Source organism: Colossoma macropomum, unplaced genomic scaffold, assembly GCF_904425465.1.
Source record: "Colossoma macropomum unplaced genomic scaffold, Colossoma_macropomum, whole genome shotgun sequence".
NCBI lineage: Eukaryota > Metazoa > Chordata > Actinopteri > Characiformes > Serrasalmidae > Colossoma > Colossoma macropomum.
In genome coordinates, this window is record NW_023494788.1 from 30,822,023 (window position 1) to 30,847,563 (window position 25,541).

At 38.6% G+C, this 25,541-nt stretch overlaps 1 protein-coding gene across 2 annotated transcripts in view; it reads left to right on the forward strand.

Moving 5' to 3' along the window:
• Nucleotides 1-25,541, forward strand: part of fbxo38 (F-box protein 38) — a 48,753-nt gene that overhangs the window by 12,093 nt on the left and 11,119 nt on the right. For both annotated transcript variants that reach the window (XR_005007184.1, XM_036569162.1), the window contains exons 7-18: nucleotides 12,790-12,883; nucleotides 12,958-13,088; nucleotides 18,065-18,235; nucleotides 19,877-20,019; nucleotides 20,286-20,463; nucleotides 20,547-20,678; nucleotides 20,768-20,938; nucleotides 21,018-21,590; nucleotides 22,226-22,326; nucleotides 22,405-22,507; nucleotides 24,285-24,451; nucleotides 24,681-24,826. Coding sequence is in view for 1 of the 2 variants with exons in the window: in XM_036569162.1 (XP_036425055.1) it covers nucleotides 12,790-12,883; nucleotides 12,958-13,088; nucleotides 18,065-18,235; nucleotides 19,877-20,019; nucleotides 20,286-20,463; nucleotides 20,547-20,678; nucleotides 20,768-20,938; nucleotides 21,018-21,590; nucleotides 22,226-22,326; nucleotides 22,405-22,507; nucleotides 24,285-24,451; nucleotides 24,681-24,826 (2,110 nt within the window). In the remaining variant the exon portion in view is untranslated. The remainder of the gene's footprint in view (nucleotides 1-12,789; nucleotides 12,884-12,957; nucleotides 13,089-18,064; nucleotides 18,236-19,876; nucleotides 20,020-20,285; nucleotides 20,464-20,546; nucleotides 20,679-20,767; nucleotides 20,939-21,017; nucleotides 21,591-22,225; nucleotides 22,327-22,404; nucleotides 22,508-24,284; nucleotides 24,452-24,680; nucleotides 24,827-25,541) is intronic.

The following is a 25,541-nucleotide window of genomic DNA, read 5'->3' on the forward strand; positions in this document are numbered from 1 at the left end:
TCTGCACCTACTTTAAATTTTTCCACAGCATTGAAAAGAAAGGGTCATTCAGTCCTATCAAATGCTTTTAATGAGTCCAGAGATACTACCAAACTCTATACATTATCACTTGTTAGCTGTATTATGTTCAGAGGCCTCCTGAAATTATTAAAGGAACTCCTTTCTTCAGTTTGATTAGATTTATGAGCTGCCTTATTATTTATTTCCAATTCATTTTGCTTCAGCAGCAGTGTTTTCTTTTGGTATGCTATGTATAAAATGACCTGTCTAATTCATTGTCTAAACAACAATTACAGTCACCAACCAGCACTGTAAAAGAGCATTTGTATTCTTCCAAATCTGCTGCTACCTTAATCCAGAATAAAGGGGGTAGTGCGTTAGGGGCATACATGTTTATCATAGTGGCATGTATACCATAAATTGTACTTTGGACAAGGACATATCTCCCCTCAGGGTATCTTTGAGGTTAGCGCAAATGCAGTGGTCCTGTGTATCTTGCTTAAGTTTCTTGTTTTCTTTGTCCAACAAATAGGTGTATTGGAGAAAAGCTATCTGTACCTTGTCTTTTTTGAGAAGCCTTAGTATTTTCTTCCACTTCATTGGATGATTAATCCCTTTCACCTTAAATGTACAGAACTTGGTGCTAAGTATACATGAGATGTACCTTTTTGTGGTGCTAAGGTAACATCCTTCTAATCAAGTTCTGGACATGTTACTGGACATATATTAACTCTAGTCTGCCCAGTTTAAATTAATATTTCCTTCTAACGGTGTTATGCAAAAATCATATTTAAATATGCCTAATTACTAAGTACATACATACCTGTTGTAACGGTAGCTTATTTAAAAGGCACATGCAAAATCTCTTGGTCTTCAGAGTATTTAGTGTACATTTCCAACCTTAAAGTTTCATTTCCGGTCTTTATACTGCAGCCTGTGGTATTAACATACAATCAGTGTCATCCCTCCTCTACTCTACAGGGGTAACAATTAACATAGGAGTGTGCCACAAAATGTAGGATGCATAATAAACTCTTGTTAATAGACAGTCAACATTAGCAAAATCAGTGCAGTCATTAATATAATAACCGAAAAAGCAGTGTATCAGTTATTTAATCATATGCACAAAGTGTTTCCAATATCTTCCCGTATTTTAACTGCTTTATCTTAGTACCAGCAAGCATAAATTTCACATTGCACTGAATTCAAACATTAGAAATATTATCAACTTAAGCCTTATATAGGCATCATCTGTAACTACACTAGTCCATTAACCTCTTTCGTTTGATATTTCAGCTGCATGACTATCACAAGTAAAAAAACATTCTTCTTAATTCTAGATTACTTTGCATTTGTTCATTATGTCTTGTCTTTCTGCATCTCCTCCGCACTGCGGGGAAAAGCATCCTGTCGGGAATCCCCAGTGCTTGGCATGGCTACTTTGCTTCTAGAAACTCAGAACGCCTTTTTTCCACCGTGGGTGAGAACCTCAAAGAAGTGTATGCGGTTCCTAGAGACGGCGATTTCACCCATGCTTCATGCTCTTTGCATGACCAGCTGTTTATCGCGTTGTTGTGAAGGTGGATGTAGACAATCCTCAGTGTCACTGACTCTGTCTGCAGTTGTGCAGAGCTACGATGGCATATGTGCATCTTAATCTGGTAGTTTTTAGTCAAGTCAAAGTCAAAGTTGATTTATATAGGGTTTTTACAACAGGTGTTGCCGCAAAGCAGGTTTACAGAACAATCCTGGTCCAAGCCCCCATAAGCAAGTCAATGGGGACCGTGTCAAGTGAAAACCTCCCTATGGGCAGGAGGAAGAAACCTTGAGAGGAACCAAGACTCAAAATTATTTATATTTATATTATTATTTTGTTGATGTTAAGGACACCTGCCAATAATGTTGAGAAAAAATGTTTATTATGATGATGTAGAAAATTGTGGAAAGCAAAAAATCAAGTTTTTTAAAACACTGTAAAGGATGTAACAACTTCAGAGTACACAGTGTCCTTGAACTGTTCTTATGATTGTAGCTGTACAAGACAGATTTTAAACTAAATTCTATTAGAACAATAAAGAGAGTAATCTTAGAAGTTCCTTTCAAGGTTAAAGTAATGACAGTTTTATTTCAAATGACCTGGTTCAAGTTGTGATCTTTAGCATGAGAAGGAATGGGGAGGTGATATGAATTAGGTCTTACATAGGTAGTTAGAACAATTAACTATTAACAGTACACTATAATGTACATTAAAAATGTAACCATCCATAAAGTAGGTGACAGAGCAGGTTAAAACAGACTCAGTCATGGTCTCTTTAGGGAGTTAAAGGGCCCTGACAGCACAAACCTTCAGATTAACTTTCCAGTAAGAACACTCATGGGGAGGAGTTGCTAATTTTTTTTAAGCTTAAGTGGGTTTTAGAGTGATAACTGAATCATACAGAGAGTTTCTGAACCAATTAATTAATTGATTGATTAAAATGTAAAATTGTGAACTCCCATGTTGTACTTCCTCCACTATCTAAAATTTGAAGTGTCTACAAGTTGAAGTTACGTAGCTATACATTACCTAGACAGTAACAAACAGTAGTAAAACATTGTCACCTTGCTATTTCTAGTGGCATCGTTTGGAATTTCAAGGTCTGCCATTGCTAGCCCAGCCACTTTAATACTAGCAGGCTAATGCTACCCTAATTTTGATAGCAACATTTCTGGAAACTAGCCAGGTTTCCATTGCTGTAAAATTAAACACAGTTGATCAAAAAGCAACCTATTCTTTAAGGTATTTACACATTTGATGTGTTCTTGGCATTTGTGTGAATATGGAAAGGAAAAAAATGTTTATTAGTGACTGTTAAGGTAATCTGTTTTTTGTAGTAGTAGTATGTTTTTTTAAGAAATATTTTCTTTGAACTACGTTCCACCTGTTGTACACCTGTGTAACCAGTGAGCTGCACATGACTAATGCAAGCTTGCATGCCAGTCATTAGTAATTTTTGGTAGTTAAAGATCTACCCCAGAGGTGTCCAGCTCTGCTCCTAAAAGCAGGAGCCTACAGAGTTTAATGCTGAGTGACGAAACAGTTTTTATTGCAGTAAAGTTCCTTGATTAACAATGATGAACAACATAGCATAGATGATCCTATAACTAGTCTGCGCTTATATGGATAATGTTTGCAGCCTATGTTGGAATATGTAGGATTAGCATTAAGACAAAGCATCACAGCATAAAGACTAAACAATAAGACTGAAAGTTGCTGAGTTGCACACCCACTTGGGGAAATCACGTTGCAACCAACTGCAGGGTTGAAAAATGGTATAGGAACACAGCAAGCAACAGCAAACTAACTGAAATTGGAGATTACATTGTTAGGTCTGGGTGATTAAAATGATTGTAGGGTAATGAATTATGAAAACCAAACATGTTTTAATATGTTTTTTAGGTGTTTTTGAAAAAAAGATTACGCCCATTTGTTTCTCAGTCCAGTATTACTAGCAAAGGTTTGAACAACTGCAACATCTGTACACTAGGTGGCAGTGTGTAACTTATTTTTTTTTCTTTGTTTCTTTTCCATTTTTGTTGACTGGTAAAAGGAAATTCCACCAATTTTGACATAATTGAATCAAAAACGTTATAACTAACAAACAAAAGGAATTACACTCTCCTACTATAGTGCCATGTCAAAGTGTTCCAGCGAGTGTCAGGGAGTAATCTGTTTTGGAAAAAGACATGACTCAGACCTTACCCAGACATTATATCTATGTTTATTCACCATAGACATAACAGTTTTTAAGTTGGTCTGTGGGATGAGCCTTATGTCTCCGACTGAATGAACGCTGAACAAATTTCGTGTAATATTTTCTACTTTATAGAGGACCTCTTTTTCAGGTCGGTGCTTATTTCAGCATGACCATGCAAACTCTCAGCATGGCTGCTACAACAATGAAGGCCCTATGGTTGCACAACTGAAGACATGTATAATAGAAGAATGGCAAAAAAAATCTGCTTTCAGATGATTATTAAATAGTTTTGTTAAATAAAAAGGTAACTGGATTTAAGTTTGTAAATCTGTGCTATCATTTATACAGCTGAAAATAAATGTCTGTTTGAATAACAAAAATAAAAGGATTCATTTTGGTCCTGAACAAAACATTCCATAGACATTGCTGGTTATCTGAGTTCAGGAGCAGGAAAAATCTCTCAAAAGTATGGCTGTATTATGCTAATTGTATGTTTTTTGTTTTTTTTTGTTTTTTTTTTTTTCAGTAATAAGCCATGTAATGAACTGCTATTAAAATTCTTGTATTTTCAGCCCACTGTATTTAAAAGGGGTCCTTAGTAAATTTTGGATAAAAAGTAGATAAAAATTTACTTACATATTGAGTAATGACATCTGAGTAGTCTACAGGGAAAAAACTATGGCATGTGTGACTGTTTCATATAAATTTACCAAATTACATATAACTCAAATTTAGGAGAGGGTTCAAAGGGTTATGAATACATTGCCTAGATTGTTTTAGATAAGGTTATGATAAGGTTCTGGCCTAAAACATTACTTTTGGTACTGTTTCACTCTTAGCTGAGATTGATGCGTGCAACCCAATCTTCAAACTATAATGTGCTTTTGTGTTAGCCTATAGTTGTAGCTTTTTAACATGGGTAACATAAGTAGTAGCTTACTGTTTGTTTACAGTGTGTTAACGTACATTAAGCCTCCTTTGAAAATGGCCGAGTATGAGTAAGTCACAGTGGCTGGATGAAGAGATCCAAAAGAGAAAGAGAGACTGTTCTATCCGGTGTAGAAACAGAGCAGCCTAAAGCGGATGGAAATTGGTGGTTTTGTACTGTTACTGTAGTGTATTAGTAAATAAAATTACTCAGAGTAAATAGGTAGTTTGTTGAAAAACTAAAGTACCGAGTTACTTTTTCATATTTCTGCTGTCACAACCTCGACTCGGCTACGTCATTGGAAATAATCTGAACAGAAAAACACTAAAGCTAAAGTTCTGAGACTGATCACAGTACGCTCTGCTAGTGCACATTTACACACCTTTCTGTGAACTGTGTAAGGATCAATGTTTACATTAAACTGCTTGCATTTCATGGTAAGATGATTATATAAGGCGTACTAGTTTATCTGCTTCCAATGAAGTATTTTAGAATCCCTGGAAGACTGGGCAGGGGTTGTTACTGTTTAAGTTTATTTAAGAGAGAAAACTTATTGCTTAATTGCTGCCCATCAGCACGCTGGACTCTAGCTTATGTTAATAGGTGTAAACCTTTACAGACAGTAAACATGTTCACAGCCTTTAAACTGTATATTTTCACTGATATCTGTTCAGAACATTTCTACCATTAAAATCAGCAGCAACATCAGCAATTTACTGTAATATATTTTACTGGTAATCATGTTGATCACAGAATCACACATTACTGCATTTTACAGTTAAACAGCTACACGACCTCTCTCAGTGACAGACAGACAGACAGAGGGCGGGGAGGGACCATATCAAGCTAGTTAACGACAGCACGTCACAATCACTGTGCAGAGTTTATGAAGAGCCTGTATTACATTTCTTGTTTCACAGCCGTACATGACCATTTATCTCCAAAACGGCAACTAAACTAGGCTGTATAGTAAGAGTAAAAGTACTATGATTTAATTCTACTTGTTACCGGGAAAACTGTATTCAATTACAGTAATGAGAGTAAATGTAATTCGTTACTTACACCTCTGTGTGTTGCTAAAATTAGTAATTCACAGTGCCATTTGTTCAAGATGTTTCTAGAGATGAGATCCTGTGCATGACCAACAAGAAGATTTTCAGTCCCAGATTAACCCTGCCATCTTGGAAACTTTTTGTGGTCTGTGTAAAATGTATTGGAAGAGACAACTCAAATCAGGGAAACCTAATGGGCTGTATTGTATTGTATCGGGATGCAAAAATCACAGTATCATATCATGAAATTTGCATGTCATTGCACTTTAAAGAGCAAGTAAATTGGCTCTCTGTTTTGTAGACGTTGCAACCCTTGTGTTATTGCACCAAAGAAAATCCAAGTCGCTGTGTTTCTCAATGTACATTGTCAGCACTCTGTTTATACCTCAACAATTGAATGATGTTAATTTTGTAAAACTGGTGGAATTTCCTTTTAGAGATCGGTTTTAAAACGGTTGAGTGTGAAAGCCCAGTAATGGCACAATGCTCTCAAAATGCAATATTTAAAAAAAAATAAATAAATAATAATAATAATAATACATTTTTTTATACTTATTTTTTTGGATTCCAGTTCAGAGACTATTATATTAGTCTACACTGCTGGAGATAAAATCATGGATGGACCTCTCAAGGTCTTGTTGAGGCACCAAAACTTTGATTCTGACTATATATTTAAGATGAAAGAAGGCTGTTCTCTATGGGACTCTTCATGTCTTAGCTACCCTATCAGGTTCATAGCTGCCAGTACTGTTAAAGTAAATTTGGCCTTCTAGATAAGACCTGAACTAATTAAGGACTGTTCCAGAAAGTCCTAATCAATTTCCCAACCTGTCCAGAAGTGTTCTATGATTTACAGTGTCAAGTGCACCACTAAGATCTAATAATACCAGAACTGATATTGTGTTCAGCCATAAATTGATAGTCAATCTAATGGCTTTGATTTTTTTTTTCAGCGTGCAAACAAACAAACTTATTTGTGGGAAGAAATTCTGGGGCTCTCTGTTTTGGGGGATTTGTAAGCTTGTGAACAATGACAAATACAGTGCAGGTGTTGTTCATGTTCCTGTTAACCCTTTAAGACCGACACTGACTCGCATCTACCTTTGCATACTTTTGTGTTTTGCACTTTCTTTTTGTTTTTTGGACAGAACCACAAAGTGTTATACATTCCCAGTACACAACCTTAGCTAATAAAATGTTATTTAATAAATATTTTCTACACATTATTTTTGTGAATTAGCACGTAAAACCAAAGTAGTATTAAAAACAAGCTTTTTTTCAGTTTTAAGTTAACAAAAGAACCTGCACAAAAACTAACCTAAAATACAATCTATTTTTTGTAGTTTTTACTTATTTTTGTTTTCAAGTTATGCCATTTTTTCTGGACAGAGTCCCTCTGTGTTTTTATGAAACACTGCTTATTTATGAAAGTTCTCATGACAGTTTCTGTCCACAGTTACAAAAGAGCACTTTGCAAACCCTATGCAAGAAAGAGGTCAGTTTTGTAATTTTTTTACACAGTCTGTATCATCTGCATCATGATATCAAAATCATTCACGTCTTCTGAAAAACTTGATTCGGGATCTGAAGAGTTGTGCATTGTTCTTTGCTGGAATAGCAATTTTAGAGGAGAATATCCTATTCGCCATATTTTTCATTTTTCTGTTTTTGTTTTTTTTTTTGGGTTGTGTTTGATTGAGAGGAAAGAGCAATAATCTCTGAACCAGAACTAAAGCCAGTCTCTGTGCCAATTTTCCAGTGCCGAATATAGACACGTCCACCTCGACTTTCATATGTCCAAATCATGTACTCAGTCAGATACAGAATATGGACTACACATCACATGACATGCCACGAATAAATACAGTGAATTTTGAATCTGTAAACAAAACAATTGAACATTGTGCCAATTGTGACAAGGCTATGCATGTTTCCTATAAATTTACGCCAAACGCTTACTTGTGACGTAAACAACCAGGCTTGTAATAATAATAATAATAATAATAATAATGATATTAATAATCTTAAGATCAGTGTTTTACATACAGGTGATAAAGCTTAATGATAATACAAGAAATTATGTGAAGTAATTTAAATTTTAATTTAAAATCACATAAGAAAATGACACAGATTAAATTAAAAAGATAAATACCAAGAGACATAGTTTTAATTTAATGCAGAGTAAAGAGATACATTTTTAAATGTTTCTTAAAAGTGTGCACTGAGCTTGACTGTCTAAGAAAAGGAGGAATTGAGTTCCACAGTTTAGAGGCATAACAACTGAAAGAGGCCTCTCCACTTTTTTCCTTATTTTTTAGAGGGTGATGGTTATCTTTTCTTTTGTCAAGGAAGAGAGCAGGAGAGCAGGTTTGCAGAAAATGTGGATTTCTTGTCAACATGCATTGAACATCTCCCAAAACGTGTCTGAAAACAGCAGCTTAAAAACAGATCCTTATACTGTGGCTAGTACACCCGTAGTTTTAATCGTAAAAGGCCAAACACAGTGTTCTCATCCAGTTGTAAAACAAACAAGGTTGCTTTTTTGAGGACTGAATCCTGTTGTAAATACTTTAGTGTCGTACATTTTGTGTTCTGTCCCAGGGAACGCCTAAATCCCGTCCTTAAAAAAAAAAGTAAAAAAAAATCTGTCCTGAAAGACACAGATAGTCAGTGCAGTTTTTTTCTGAATGTTTTTCTGTGTCACTCTGAGATAGAAAAGGCAGAACTTTAGCAGTATTTCTCAAAGGATAAATAGCTACAGGTTTCCTGGTACACCAAGTTTGGTATATGAAACTAAAGAACCGAGATTCTCATAAAGCAGCTTTCTCTGAGTTTCAGTACTAAGAATCAGTATTTCAGTTTTTTCATGATTTGGTTGTAGGAAATTTTGTGACATCCGTGAGAAAAATGACACACAGCTGCTAAGCCTGTCTACAGTCTTGATTATGAGAAGGAGTAGAAATGTATATTTGTATGTTGTCAGCTTAGCTATGAAAATTGATATTATGTTTCTTAATGACTTCACCTAGAGGTAGTGTACAAAGAGAAAACCAAACCTTATGGGACTCCACAAGAAATGTTACATTTTTGGATAAATGATTTCCCAGTGAAATCATGAACTATCTAGTAACTATATATGATTTAAGCCCTTCTAAAACTGTGCCTGAGAGGCCTACCCAATATACAAGACAGTGGATTAAAATCTTGTGATCAACGGTATCAAAAGCTACACCAAGATCCAACAAGACCAGAATTGAAAGATTTTGTGTATCAGCACCAAGCCCGAGGTTATTGACAACACAAATTACTTAATTCGACCAATTCCAAACTTTCCTTTGTCTTAGAAAAAAAGTTATTTACATATATGCATTTAATTGTTTGAAAACAACTTTTTCTAATACTTAATAAAGTAAGGTTTAAAGTTGGTCTAAAATTATTTAGTGCAGAAGGATCCATGCTATTGAACATCTGCTCTTTGAGAATGTCATGTTTGGAGTCAATGTAACACTTCTTCCTTACTTCTAAATTGATTTAAACGAAAATAGAGAAATCATAAGAGATTGGGGACATGTTTGTGTTTAAACATTTAGTGATTACCAGATCCAGGATGTGACCTAGCTTGTGGGTAGGGCTGCCCACATAAATGGAGTTGCTGTGCCTTTTTTTGCTGAGCCATGTTTCTGACAGAAACATAAAACCACTCTTATGCTCTTTTAATAAGATCTCAGAGATTAGATCTGACATGTTCTTCAGTGACCTTTCATTGAGTAAAGCAAGTTTTAATTTTCTGGCCACTACACTATGTGTTTAGGGAGGACTAGTCTTTTTTTAAGGGTACATTAATTAAATTCTTGGAGTTTTGACGTGCATGTTTTTTTTAATTTATTAATTGCACAGGGTTTGATGACTCTGATGTTATTGGAACAAATCTTTCTTTATAGCTAGCAGAATCTTTAGTATTACGACAGCAGAGAAAGAAGGGAACGGTAGAAATCGAGGAGGTATTGTCTATATCATAAAAAGTCCCATCCTGGCTGCTGTTTATAATGCTTACCCATCTGTTGTTTCACCGTTACGTCCAGTCAGGCCTGGCGTAGTACCTTTTCTATGTTCTTGGATGATGGACCCACGGCGGCTTGGGTGTAGTTTGTCCCTGTGGTAGAAGGCTGGTCGCTCCCAGAAAGTACTCTGGTTGCTTATGTAGCCAACACCATTGTTCTCGCACGATCCTTAGAGCCAACAGTGCTGAACTCCTGAGGACTTTGAACCGGTTTCTGGAGGTGAAGTCTAGCAGAAGAGGAGTTAATAAAGATCTTCTCTTTCCACTACCACACTGTCGTTCCCAGCCCCGCCCATGAAGTTGGGAAATTCCGGTGTTAGCCATGGACGTACCACACCGTCTGGATGAGTAGAAGTCACCACCGGACTTGTTGGACCTGGAACTGCTGTATACGAGATGTCCTGGGCTGCATCCAAATGTGTTTTACGCTTATGGAACTCAGTTTGCTGTTCCTGGAGAGCCCTGATTTTTCGAACCAGCTGTTGTGGTTCTCTGCTCAGCGTCCAGAGCTCGCGTTCAGCAGCACCCGCCATTTTCTCAGCATCTCAACTAGAAGTAAATAAGAAAACTGTTATAAAAGTGCAGTAATTAATGAAATAGGGTAGAATTCAAATATGCAACGAAAGAAGGTAACTTGAAAGATTAAGAACAGGAGAAAAAAAAAACTAAATAAACAGTGGACAAGCAAACACACAAATGTGCTAAACATGGGATCAGAAATGGCATCAGAGAGTCAGAAATTCAGCCTGAGTCATGTTTTCCAGTGGATGTAATTGTAATTGCACTGTGCCATTATCATTTTGTGTCTCTATATGTAGTGAGGTGTTTGAAGGTGCTTTGTCATGGTCATGGCCAGGTAGAGGAGGCTATGGCTGTACTTGTAAGTTTGAATCAGTGCAAGGGACAGATACATGCCTTTTAATGCTTTCATTCCAGTCCCTCTTTAGTGGACACCATCAGAAAGGAAAAAAAATTCTCTGTGCCCCCAAAATACACTGAAATTCAGTCCTTTTAGGGTGCAGGTTCTGCCCAGGCACATATTGAGGTTGAGCAGTCAGGAAATCATGCAAGTCATGAGTTTTAAATCAGAGACAGTTGGACTGGGGAGACAGCATGTTAGCAATGATTTGCTGCCTCTGTTCTGATAGTGCTGGGCTGTCAGTTTTATCCTCAAAGGGTTAGTCTAGTGGGCTAGCAAAGACACAAGGCCTGCCAACTCTTGCCTGACATCAACTCTGTACCAAGCACTCTATTGGTAGATGATTCTACTATTGCAGGTGTGTCCAATCTTAACTAAAAAGGGCCAGCGTGGCTGCAAGTAGTCATGCTAGACAAGCAGGAACACACCTGATTCCACTTGTTGAACAAGTCATTCTGTACTCCTCATATTTTTGAACTAAAACCAGCATCCACACTAACCCTTTGAGGATAAAACTGGCAGCCCAGCACTATCAAAATAGAGGCAGCAAATCATTGCTAACATGCTGTCTCCCCAGTCCAACTGTCTCTGATTTAAAACACATGACTTGCATGATTTCCTGACCGCTCAACCTCAATATGTGCCTGGGCAGAACCTGCACCCTAAAAGGACTGAATTTCAGAGAATTTTTTTTCCTTTCTGATGGTGTCCACTAAAGAGGGACTGGAATGAAAGCATTAAAAGGCATGTATCTGTCCCTTGCACTGATTCAAACTTACAAGTACAGCCACAGCCTCCTCTACCTGGCCATGACCATGACAAAGCACCTTCAAACACCTCACTACATATAGAGACACAAAATGATAATGGCACAGTGCAATTACAATTACATCCACTGGAAAACATGACTCAGGCTGAATTTCTGACTCTCTGATGCCATTTCTGACTAAACAGATCCCATGTTTAGCACATTTGTGTGTTTGCTTGTCCACTGTTTATTTAGTTTTTTTCTCCTGTTCTTAATCTTTCAAGTTACCTTCTTTCGTTGCATATTTGAATTCTACCCTATTTCATTAATTACTGCACTTTTATAACAGTTTTCTTATTTACTTCTAGTTGAGATGCTGAGAAAATGGCGGGTGCTGCTGAACGCGAGCTCTGGACGCTGAGCAGAGAACCACAACAGCTGGATCGAAAAATCAGGGCTCTCCAGGAACAGCAAACTGAGTTCCATAAGCGTAAAACACATTTGGATGCAGCCCAGGACATCTCGTATACAGCAGTTCCAGGTCCAACAAGTCCGGTGGTGACTTCTACTCATCCAGACGGTGTGGTACGTCCATGGCTAACACCGGAATTTCCCAACTTCATGGGCGGGGCTGGGAACGACAGTGTGGTAGTGGAAAGAGAAGATCTTCATTAACTCCTCTTCTGCTAGACTTCACCTCCAGAAACCAGTTCAAAGCCCTCAGGAGTTCAGCACTGTTGGCTCTAAGGCTCGTGCGAGAACAATGGTGTTGGCTACGTAAGCAACCAGAGTACTTTCTGGGAGCGACCAGCCTTCTACCACAGGGACAAACTACACCCAAGCCGCCGTGGGTCCATCATCAGCAATAAAAACATATATTGTACATTGAGATGTTATAAACCAGACAACAAAATGAAAACAGATGGTTTATGCACAATTTAAGTTATTTTGGTGACAACAAGGTTAAATGGACAAAATCTAGCAAAATTTTTAAGTAATAAACTGTAATTGTTTTTTATGAGTAATACTGTCACAAAATTGAGTTTGGCGATCACTTTTCAAATATGAGGTTTTCTGGTTAGTAATTTTATAGCAAGTTCATTCTCAAAGCTATGCAGCTTTACAGTTTACAGATTGATTATGTAATCAGTGATCTTTGGTAATGTCTTAATTTTTACAACCTATTGAAACCTAGTATCATAGTGTAATTTTTACATGTATCTGCAATAATATTGTGTGTGTGTATATATTATTGAAAACATTGATTCAAGACTTTTGGACATGTACTGTATATCCTGCATAGTAACATGGAAGATATTTTGACACTAGTACATTTATGTCCTAGGGGGATTTCGTAATTTGCACACTATTGTATTTGGTGCCTGTAAGAATGCACTTGAAGTTGACTTGGGCTACCTCATCATTACTGCTGCACGCAGGTAAGGAAGTATTTGCAGTATAGAAATTTTTCTTTTTGCAAATTTCACAGTGGCATTTTCATTTTGTACTCCAGGCTGCATGAAGTTCGAATCCAGCCTTCATTAACCAAAGATGGGGTATTTTCGGCACTGAAGATGGCTGAACTTGAGTTTCCTCAGTTTGAGACTTTGCACCTGGGATATGTTGATGAATTCTTACTGCAATGTAAGTATGAAATAGCCTAGTATATGGAAGTATTATACCTTTTGTATAAATTGTGCAGGTGCACTTGGGGATCATTTAAAATTAATTTAAAGAAAAAACATAATGAAGGGTGTACTGTATACACTTCAGTTCTAACATAGTTGGATTAATCAAGTAATGTGATTTTTCTTCTTAGCATGATTGCCAAAGTTATTTGGTGATGAGCTTCTGTAGGTTGCAATATTTCTTCAGTGTGTCCTGGGTCCTCTCAACATTGGTTTTAACTCTTGTCAACATCAGTGGTGGCAGTTTATGTGTGGAACAGTTTTATCTACTTGCTGTGGTAATCAAAAGTGACTATTGCTATTGGGAAAAGGCCCCATCAAGTTCATCATCCCCAACGAATGAATGTGCTCTACTACTTGTCAGACTGACCAGTATTTTAGATATTCTTGGCTTTTGCTGCTTGATTGTGATTAATAGTCACTGATATTACAGTGAACAATAATATCAGTTATCACTGTGATTTCCAGTTCTCTATATTCAACAGCCTCTGGAAAGTTTTCATTTCCAGGATTGCAAGAGGAAAGTTTTCATAGGACTGCAAGAGCTGCTGGAATTATTAACTGAGATCCGTCCATTCTGTGGCGTAGGCATGCTGCAGTATAAAAAAGCCACAATAAGTAATAAAGCAAGTGTGATTTGAATTCTGGACAGACTTTTCAGTTGCCTTATAAGGGCAGTAATGCTAAATCATCATTCTGGCCTTTTCATATTTCCTCGCAGCTCCAGTGAGGCATTGGCTTGCAATATTTGCAGTCACTTTACTGTCTGCCACACCATGGGACAAGCATGTTCACACCACATTACACTGGCCTTTTCGACACCTGAGCTTAAACCGATCTCTGAAGAGGTATTGCTCATCTGGAGGGAAGGATGGCTTGGGATGACATACTAGCCAGATAGTCTTTTTCTGACTTTGGAGGGAGCTCCCTTGGCTTTGTGCAACAGCTATAACCCATATTCCTTTGTAGTGGTCTCTTGTGCTGGTGCTGCAGCACTTTCTAATGCATCCTTAACATCTTCAATCTTATTTTGGCACTCATGTAAATTCTCACGTAGCTCCTTTTATCTTAAGTGCGTACAGAAGGGCTGAATGCTTGGAGAATCATGGAAGCCAGCTAATCCAAGAAGTCGTTGAATGTCTTTTATTTGATGTGAAACCAAGAGATTCTGCTTTTACTTTGCTGTTTGTCATAATTGTCAGAAATGTGAAATCAAGGAAACTGACCTTATCTGAGGCTAGCAAGGTCTGCAGTTTCTTAGATGTTTGTCTGGGTTCTTTTGTGACTTCTTGGATGAGTGGTTGCTGTGCTCTTGGTGGATTTCTGTAGGCTGGTCTCTTCTGGGAAGATTCACAACTGTTCCAAATTTTCCCCATTTGGAGAATGGCTCTCAACCTTTGAAATAGCTTTGTACCTCTTTTCAGACTTATTTATTTCAGTAAACAATCTCATTTCTTCTGGAATTTCTTTTGATTATGGCACAGTGTGCTGCTTGTTGAGACCCTTAAGCCCTTGCAATTGGTGTGGAAAAACTTTTAACCTTTAATAACTGAGATAATTTACAAATAAAAATTAATAATAAACTGTTTATATGCACCTGTACTTAATTTTTGGTTATATATTATATGTTAGGTTTCTGCACTACCTCCAGGACTTATTAGTATAAAATATTAGAATACAAAATGGGGAAAAACAGGTGGAGCAATGGTTAATTAAATAGTTTGAGTTTATGCAGCAGCAGCATTGAGGAGAGATTTACGCAGCATTGTACAGTGTCAAGTCAAGTCAAGGGGCTTTTATTGTCATTCCGTCCATGTACTAGTACACAGTGGAGCAAAATTATGTTCCTCCAGGAACAAGGTGCAACATGGAACAAAATGGACAGTACAGACAAAGTGCAAACGTGCAGACGTAAGTGTGCAGAACATTAAACTGGAAACAATACAATAAGTATAATAAATAAAACAGACAGACACGGTAAACAGACAGGAGAGTCCAGCGCCGACACAGCCCTCATTTCTGAACATTAGGTAGTGAGGATAAGGTGCATAGATATTTAACATGCTGTGATATATGGGTATACGCAGTCAGATTATGACATACGTGAGCACAGCAGTTACTGAGGTAGAAATATACAGTACTTGAGTAGAACACAGTAACACAGTATTAGCAGCAATGTTCCAGTGCAAGTAGAGCATCAAAAATGTGAGGTGGTTTTCAGTTCAGTCCTTGTGAACCTGATTGCTTGTGGAACAAAGCTGTTGCGGAGTCTGGCAGTGATTTCACAGATGCTCCGGTACCTTCTGCCAGAGGGCAGCAGAGGAAAAAAGTCAGTGTAAGGGATGGATGGGGTCGTCCACAATGTTGGTGGCTTTGCGGATGCAGCGTGTGGTGTAATTGTCCATGATGGAGGGGAGAGAGACCCCGATGATCTTCTCAGATGTCTATTCGCTGTAAGGTCTTGCGGTCAGAGGCATTACAATTCCCAAACCAGATGATGATGCAGCTGCTCAAGATGCTCTCCACAGTCCCCCTGTAGAACATGGTGAGGATGAGCTTTCTTCAGCCTCTGCAGGAAGTAGAGGCGCTGCTGGGCTCTCTTGGCTATGGAGATGGTGTTGAGAGACCAGGTTCATTTGGAGGAGGTGTGGTCTTCCTCGCCCTCGTGCAGTTCTGTGCTTCAAATCAAGCATAGAAGTTATTTAGCGCATCTGGAAGGGAGGTATCACTGTCACAAGCAGGTGGAGATGTCTTGTAATTGGTAATGGCCTGGATTCCCTGCCACATGCGTCGTGTGGCTTGCTGTTCTGAGACCTGTCTTATCCCCTCACTTGAAGGCCTTATCACGGGTTCTCAGCAGCATGTGCACCTCTGCAGTCATCTGTGGCTTCTGGTTGGGGTGTGTGATGATGAGTTTGGAGACAGTAACATCATCAATGCGCTTGCTGATGTAACCAGTGAAGCTCCATGGTGGTCAAAACGGTGCAGATCAGCCAACGGAGATGGAGCTCTGGTGACTTTAGCAGCTCTGGTGGCTCCCATGTAGGCTCCCAGGCAAATGTCCTTCAGGGGTTCAAATAAAGGGAGAGAGAGAGATTTTGGAGAGCGAGAGAGAGCGAGAGAGAGCGAGAGAGACTTATAGGTAGGACTGACAGGTTAATATTGCATCTTGTCATAAGATTTAGTGCTTGTAACTGCTGGAGAACAATCCTGTGATGCTGGTATCTCCTTGATGTTCCAGAATTATCCATCAGGATCAAGCAGGGACAGTAATCAGCTCATAGAGAAGATATAAGGAGAGAGAGAGCAAGAGAGAGGCAAACAATTTGTAAGTTAAGTCCATTTATGGAGAGATGTTAGAGAGCAATAGTGCAATAGAGCAGTTTTGAGTCTAGTTTTAAATGTAGAGTGTGTGCCTGAGTCCCAAACAGAGGTCGGGAGATCATTCCACAATTTCGGGGCTATGTAGGACAATGCTTGACCACCTGCTATGCTTTTCTAATTCTAGGAACTGTCAGCAACCCGTTATTTTGTGAGTGGAGTGTATATGACTGAATTATTTACTAAGATACTGTGGGGTCAGGCCATTTAATGATTTATACAATTGTAAGGACTCTAGCAGCTGCATTCTGGACCAGTTGGAGCTTATTTAGTAACGTGTTGGAGTCCAGCCTGAAGGTTATAAAGGCATTCTCCAGCTTGATAAACTACTGTTAAAGAAGCAGACATCATGTAAGGATCATTATTATTATTATTATTGTTGGTTGTAATGACGCTGATCCAGAAGCCCAGTGAGTGGAGTGTGGTTTATTTCAAATGAGCCGCTAAAATCCTCAGAACTAAAGAGACCTAAAAGTTACCCCTGTGAGAGAAAATCAATGATATGATCTTTTCAGGTGCTAATTCACAGGTTTTTAGTGTGAGCAATTAGGGAAAAGTAAACTTTTGTGGGCCCCTATGCTTCACAGTTACAAACAGGTGGGCTTTGGGGTGGAAAAGGTTGAGAACCCCTGAATTATTCTCTGGGGTTAGGTGGCAGCCAGTGGCACAAGAAACACAGGCAGACGTTTTTGCCCTCACAGTCCTGTGACTTAAACATCATTGAAAATCTGTGGGTAGGGGTAGATCTCACAACATGGTATGTATGCAAGACAGCCCAAGAATATCACAGAACTAGAAGCGTTCAGCAAAGAAGAGTGGGTAAAAATTTCTAAAACAAAATACTCCAGACTGGCTACCAAAAATGCTTGCAAGTTGTGATATCTTTGTCTGTCATCTGACTTCTTACTAAGTGCTAACTTAATAGGTTGTCGAAACTTTTACACATGCCACAATTACTTTTTTTCTGTTTAATTTAATCAAGTTTGCCAAAAGTGGTACGTTGTAAAATGTCTTCATGTGAAAAAGCTACAAAATTTTATTTGTATCTTTTATAATGCTTTGAAAACAACATGATTTGAAATGTTATTGTCACATCTTTCCATCTTCATCTTCTGGTGAGTACTTTTTCAAAGGTTGTGCTAAAGACAATTTTGATTGCAATAGCTAATTTTCCTCATGTGTAAAAAGGGAAGACACGGCATGTGTTCCTACTTTTTCAGTCTACAGTAACAGCTATTAATGCAATAAAGATCATAGTCCCTGGGCTTCAGAAGTGTATAAAGTTGTTGACCCTTCGTCTCATGAAAAGACTGTTTGGGACTGTGCCCAGACCTGGGAAAGCAGCACACTTTTTTCTCCTTCACAATATAGAGATGATAATGATCTCAGTAACTGTATTTTGAATTGTTACACATAAACTTGTTTTAAATTAATGCATATTGTATGATTCTTGGATAGTTAAAATCACTGCTTGTATAACAAGACAGAACACAATGTTATTGCAGACAATTCTGTCAAAATCAGCCTCTTATTTGATTTTTTGTTTCATAGGTAAATTGAGTCATACCGAGTTAGTGAAATATGGTCTTGCTGACGTAATAGAGAATCCAGGAATCATCACTGACATTGGAATGAAGACTGTTAATGAAGTGTTTACTTCCATCAAATATCTAGTAATCTATAACTGCCCGCATCTTCACAACCCAAACAACTGGATCACAGGTATTAATTCATTTTTCTATTCTATAGCACAGTGATAATAGTTCAAATTTAGTTTTTCTGTGCCACCTTGCCAGAGAAAGACTTAAGAGCCTATGTTTATATTTTATCTTGTAGATTGAGTTGTGATCTCTTGCCAAAGAGACATTTAACTTTGAGCTTTCCTGCTAATACAAAATATAGATAATGCTCCAATGTCTTTTTCCTGTCAAGGATGTGCAAAGTAGCAGCAATACAATATAACAAAACTAAATCTATTTTCCTCTAATCAAGTAAATTAAAAAATCAATCTAAATTAAATTCTTTTTATTTAAACATTGCAGCCTGTGATTTGTGCATTCTACTCTGTCTACACCAGAGGTTGGCAGCCCAAATTTTAAGAAGAGCCATTTCAACAAAAATTCGTTCTGCAACCGGTGTTATATCCGATTCAGTTCCCCCTCAAATTTACATTCCCCCGCGCTCTCTCACTAAACAGAAGTCAGCGGGAAGCAACATGGAAACTACGAAAAGCGAAAAAAAGTTCAAGAAAGGCTGTACAACGAAATGTTGACACAGTCAGTAACAATGGCCATGTAACATTAACCTTTCCTGAACCTTTTCGCTCTAGATTCCTATGCTTTCATGTTTATGAGTGCGGCACGAGTAGGGAGTCGTCAGGGGGCGGTAACGTTGGTTGACTGATTTGCATACTGTGACGTGTCATCGTTCTTTGGTACGAAGACACATCATTCGCGTCTATAGCAGAGTTGAACCAAAGGGGCGCTGCACAATTCACTTTCAAAACTACAGCAGTTGGTCTCCTTAGTTCCCAACTGCTTACAGAGTGTTTTTATAAGAAGAGGTGACGCAGCACAGTGACGCAGCAACTTTTTAAAAAACCTGTTGTTGCCATCAAATTCAAAATGGGCATGTATTTTTCAAAAAACAATTAATTTTCTCATATCAGTGTTTGATATGTTGCCTTTTTTCAATTACATAAAGGGTTTAAATGATTTGCACATCATTGTATTCGGTTTTTATTTACTCTTTGCTCAGCGTCCCTAATTTTTTGGAAATGGAGCTAACGTATGCGCAGACTGTAATCAATTTCAACTAAGCTATTGTTGCTTGTGAAGATGAACATGTTTTGAAATCATAAATCTGTATGCGTAAAAATTTGTTTATATATTGCATCTTGGCATCCTATTCGAAATTAAATCAACAGGTACCTAGAGTAAGGGTTGCCAACGTTGGCCCTGGAGTACCCCCTTCCTGGCGTGTTTAATGTTTTCTCTGCTCTAACACACCTGATCCAGCTATTCAGATAATTAACAAGTTCTTTCTGAGTTGAAGTGAATGTATTACTGCAGGGGAAACACAGTAATGTGCACGGCAGGGAGTTCTCCAGGACCAGGATTGGGAACCTGTTGCCTAGAGGCCTTCTCTACCGCTCTAATTTTTTTTACAGGCTGCACTGCGTATATAATGATCATGTCTAATAGCTTGACAATCCCTTCATGTTTCTTCATACTGAACCGTAATTTAATTTAGAGTGGTAAAAGGTTGCTGTTTACACATTGGATTGCATTTGATTTTTAAACTGATGTCTTCTCAGTGCCCATTTGCATGTAAGTTTATTAACTAAAATTGTTATTCTTTTAGATCATTCTCGCTGGAGCAGATTGGTGGATCTTACACTAGTGCGCTGTCATGCAGTTAAACTTGAGTCCTTCAGCCAATTTATTGAAATGCTGCCCAGTCTGGAGTTCATCTCCTTAGACCAGATGTTCCGTGAGCCCCCCAAGGTAAGCTTAGCATGTTTACTTACCTTAATTTAGATCCATGTGTACTTGCTTATAATTCCAAAACCAGTACTAAGACAGATTCTCGCTTGCGTAAACCACATTTTCCTGGTAAAGCCTGTGAAAGTCCTGTGCAAAATAACTAAATGTAAGATCAGTGCAAAAGATGCTGCATATGCAGTCAGTGTCTGTTTACCGATACTTGCATATTATAACATGCCGTCATGATTGTAAATTGTACACTGTGAATAAAAGTTTATCTTCTTCAGGGTTGTGCTCGTGTTGGTCTGAGTGCGGGCACCGGTATTGGCGTATCCTCTGCTCTGGTTAGTAACCAGAATCCTAACAACGACAATGACAACAATAACAATCACCAGAACAATGATGCCAATATTCCTCCGCATGATCGTGACAATGATGTTGATATGCCACCCCACAGAGTTGAGGGTATGCTGTTCTTTTAATTGTTGTAAAAGTCGCAACATGCTTTTACAAAGGAAGTCTTAAACTGGTGTGTGTATTTTATGCAGAGATTCCTGATGTAGATGGCATGGCAGTGGAGAATATTGAGCCTGAGCCACAGGCAATGGCTGCCAGTCCAGAGGAGCAGGCACTGGTCTGTCAGGCACCAAATCCAGGGGAAGAAGATGAAGAGCAAGCAGGTATGGAACCTAAAATGACCAAAATGACCATTGTTGCTTCATGTTTAAAATGATCTGTTGTTGCTTAACTTGTGATTTTTTTCTTCCAGGACCCAGTGGCGTGCAGCCCACCATGAAGAAAATTCCTGTTGTTGTGTCTGATTCTGACAGTGAGGATGAGGAGGGTCCAGTCAGGATCCAGGGAGCATTTCATTCCCAGCAGTTCCCTGAGAGAGACAGGCAGAAAAAAAGTGGTACTGAAGAAGAATCAGTTACAACAGGTAATTGTATCAGTGATCCAGTTAAAAACAATACAAATGTGAGACTGTCACTGTTCCAAGTAATTTTCTATTTTAACAGGCAAAGGGAAAACCCCACTTCGTCGACGGGGGGCTCAGTGTCCCAGCTGTGAGAAAGGCTGCCAGGTAACTAGTGAGCAGATCAAAGCAGACATGAAAGCAGCCAGTGAAACAGCAGATAGTAGTAGAGACAGAAATAGTGGGGCTGCTGGCCACGCCACTGGTGGGTGTGTGTGCTCAATCCGCTGGAGAGAGGAGTCAATAAACCCAGAGAGACGAGGAGGCTCAGAAGGTCGGCAGGAAGGCACAATGAGGACATGTTGCACATGCAGCAGGTCTCACTCAGGCTCTCAGAGAAGCAGTCGCACCACCCTCAGCCATCCATCCGATGGAGAAAGCAGCAGATCAGCCTGCCATTACCCTGAGCAGACAGCCCAGACAGAAAAGTCAGAGATCAGGCACAACACTGCTCCCAATAGCAGTCTGAGCTCCACTGAGGGGTGTAGAGAAAATTCTTCAGGCCTTCAAGGTGAAGTGATGCCTCCACAAAGAATGTCAAGGGACATGTTTTCCAGACGGCCGGTCACCCGTGCTTGCAGCAGGCAGTGCTCTGTCCCCCTTGTGTCAGAGTCAGGTAAGGACAGGAGAATCATAACATCAAACAGCAGAAAGCAGTTTAAAATAATGAGAACAACCTTTGATGTGGATTATTGTATATAAAGCATTTAGTTTATGCCTTTTTATATTTTACTTTTGTGTAAACATGACTCATACATAGCAAAACTTGCTTTTGCTTTTGAATCTAATTGAAAACCAATGAATCTTGAATTGGTTTCTGTTTGCTCAAAGATTTACACCCTAGGCCTATACTGTTCTCTTGGTCTACGCCATGCATGCACTTTTAACACTGAATGCTGTTAAAAGGAAAGGTGGTACAATGTCCCAACTTTTTTAGAACATGTTGCAGGCATCAAATTTAGTATAAGCATTTTAATACAAAAAACGTATTTGCACCAACCAACCACCTACCTTGTATCTACTGTTTTTGTCCATTTTATCAGCTCCACTTACTATAAAGATGCACTTTGTAGTTCTACAAAGTGCACCTTTAATGGTTGTAGTGCATCTTTTGTTGAAGTCAGAGACAATAGCTCAGCTGTTGCTACACAGTTTGTGTTCGTGATTTACTAAATGTACTGAAAGATGGATAAAAAACATTAACAATGCATTATAAAGTATGACTGGTGTATTCACCACCTTTCCATGCAGAGCTTTCCAAAAGTAAGCCACGGGTTGCAGTGAAACGGAAACGCACAGCAGATAAGTCCACTAGCACAAGTGACCCAGTGACCGAGGATGACCATGTACAGGTGGGCTCACTGCACAAACGCTACAGAAACTATAGCTTTTATTTTACTTAAAAGCTTAATTAACTTTTTTGTTTCAAGGTGCTTGCGCTAAAATCCAAAAACCTAGTGGGAATTACACTCACAAACTGTGGCATCACAGACCTGGTGCTGAAGGACTGCCCTAAAATGATGTTTGTTCATGGTAAGCAGTGGTTCAAAGCCACATGGCCAAAAATTAAATTTTGCACAGTTTTCTCATTACCTCACTGTAGTTGTGTGAGGTGTCAGAATTTTTTATTAGTTGTGTGCTGGGTCTACAAGGGTAATTTAGTGAACAAGCGATGGAAAGTTATAGCCATTATTTTTGCAAACTAAATCATCATGCACTTGCCTCAAATTGTGTCAAGTCATTAAGTAATCTCTAGGGGACATCCTTTTTTTGGCTTTTTACATTTTGTGGCCTACTGTTATTTATCAAAATGGACAAATATGCAGACAAATTTAGGCTTTAAGGTGACCAATTTAAAATTTTTTGTTGCATTTTTATTAGCTAGTATGATGTTATGCAGTAGGGCTGTAGTCAAGACCACCTTTGAGTCCAAGACAAGTCTGAGACCATGGCTAGTTGAGACAGAGTCAAGAACAAGTATAAAGGGGGCTGAGTCGAAGTCAAGACATAATCCAATAGAGAAGGAGACCGAGTCAATTCTGACACCTAAAGAAAGCTAGACTAGTTTAAGACTAAAATCCAAAAAATGAGTCCCCTTGAGGACCAAGCCTTAATTAGTCTTCATCTTCTAATACAACTTACTGGAAAAATTACAGCAAAGGTTCTCCTCTTTTACTTTCGAGCTAAAATGTGGTATGGGTTTATACACAATATGAATCAGTCTGCTTTGGTAATAAATCATTAAACTGAGGTATGGAATTGCTTATTAAATAAAGAATTATTATTAACCTTATAGAACCCATTTATACCTGGTCACTTCATGCGTCTTGAGTATCAGGATTATATCTGGATAAGGCCAAGGCACATAAAATTTAAGTGTAAAGGTACCCAAGACACATTTAAAACATACAAATCTGATCTCTCAAACAGCTTCAGGAGGTAGTCTGAGACTACACATTATAGCACTGTAAATGCATCCATCTCTCCAAGACACTTTCGACAACCAAAACCCCTCTTAGGACAACTGAAACTGCTCCCCATGCAGTACGTCACTGGGCACCACCATCCGTGTCTGTGAGGAAGATAAACATGGAGAATGCACATGGTTGGGGACCAGATGAAATGAAATGCTTAATAGCAGTATGGAGAAACACTATGCAAAATAAACTGTAGACAACTTATTAAACAATTGGTAATTGCTTGCCATATAACAAGCGGATTTGCGTACTCTGTCCCACACAGAATTAGGATTTCAGTTCGAGTAATGGGAGACACATTTGACTACAAAGTGTAAATGTATGAAATCTTGTCAGGATACAATCCGACTACTAGTCATATGAAATGACCAGGTGTAAATGGGGTCATAGTTATCAACAAAAAAAACCCTTTATTTATCTCAATACATAATGGCATCTTGCTGGACGCAGACAGACCCTGAGACCATGACAAGTCCGAGTGCAAATAATACAGCGTCCAAGGTGACAAAAGGTCTTGAGCCTGGACTTGAGTGCTATAGCTATATTATTTGGTGTAGGAAACCTAATAAGTTCCTCCAGCTCTGTGTATACAGTACTGTGCAGAAGTCTTAGGTACCTTAGCAGATTGTTTAATACCATTTCTCTGGACACTAACTTTGTTTTTGCTTGTAAAAACACCATGCAACATCAGTTTGTACAATGCTAAACTGATGGCTATTAGCTTCCGTTACTTGTCTTCCATCATATGAGCCTTGTTGTGCTTGTTTGGGGTAAATCCGAATTTTGGCTGAAGCATAACTTTTGATGTGGTATTGTTTCTGCCATTTATCCAGCCACTCGCTGCCGGGTGCTGAAGTACCTAAAGGTGGAGAGTGCTCCCATTGTGAATCGCTTTGATTATGCTCAGTGCAAGAAGTTGGACATGGAACAAGTTCTAGACCAGGTTTTACGCATACCCCCTGAGAGAAATCGCATTGTCTACATGCGTCCTATGCAGCAGGTCAGGATCCACTGATTTTCCAAAGAAAAACATGCAGAGTTTGTTCTCATTAAAAGTTGTGTTTGGTCTTTCTCTAGTTTTGTTATGGAGAGCCTTGTAAGAATTATGTTTCTCATACAGTGCTTTAACAGTTATATTTTAGTTATTTAACAGTATTTTTTTCACTGAGAGCTTAAACTGTTGGTGTTGCAGTGTCTGAACTTATGTAATTATGGCTTATGTTCTCCAGATTGACTCATTGGCTCTGGAGAGAAAGCTGTTCAGTGGTCCTTACCCATACCACATTGCATTTATTCATGAGTTCAGCAACCCTCCCAACGTCCGGAACAAGGTCCGTGTGCGGAGCTGGATGGACACTGTTGCTAACATCAGTCAGTAAGTATATTTGTTCACACAATTTTAAAAATAATCTTATTGAACTAATCGCTGTTGTCTTTGGCCTAACATGGATTTAATCCTGTTTGACGATTCAGTCCAAAAAATTGTGCAAAACAAAACAAGTTTATCCATTGTGTGTATAGGGCTGTTGTGGTGGCACATTTTCAACACTGCAGTGGTCTGTTGGGATGCGGTACCACGTTTTTCTTCATGCGTGCATGTGACCGCTGCTGCTGCTTGCTGCATGCAGCGTCACATGATCAACACATTAAGAATGTTTTTTCCTGTTTCTGCTTTAAACTGTGCTTGAAGCTGCACTTTTTGGCAAATTTTGGGAATTTGTGACCTATCTGGTAGAAATGTAACTGCACAAAACGTGCGTAAGAACACTTTGTAATGTGTGTTGTGCTGCGGCCCCCTTCTCTGAGCGGCTTAATCTAAATTGCTGTTTTTCATAATTGAGAGGAAAGGTATGGGCCTGCTTCACCACAGATAACTCATAGCTAATTAACATTACTATTTATACCACTGCTGGGTAGCATTAATTGAGTAGCATGTCCATTATTTATGTAAGCCTTCATTTAGTACAATATCTGTTTAGTCAATGTTAGCCAAGTATATTTTATATTGGTGTACGAAAGGAGACAGACGGCAGTGCTGGAATTAGCTAACGAACAACATAACTTACCTGTCCAGCAATAAAAAATGGCAA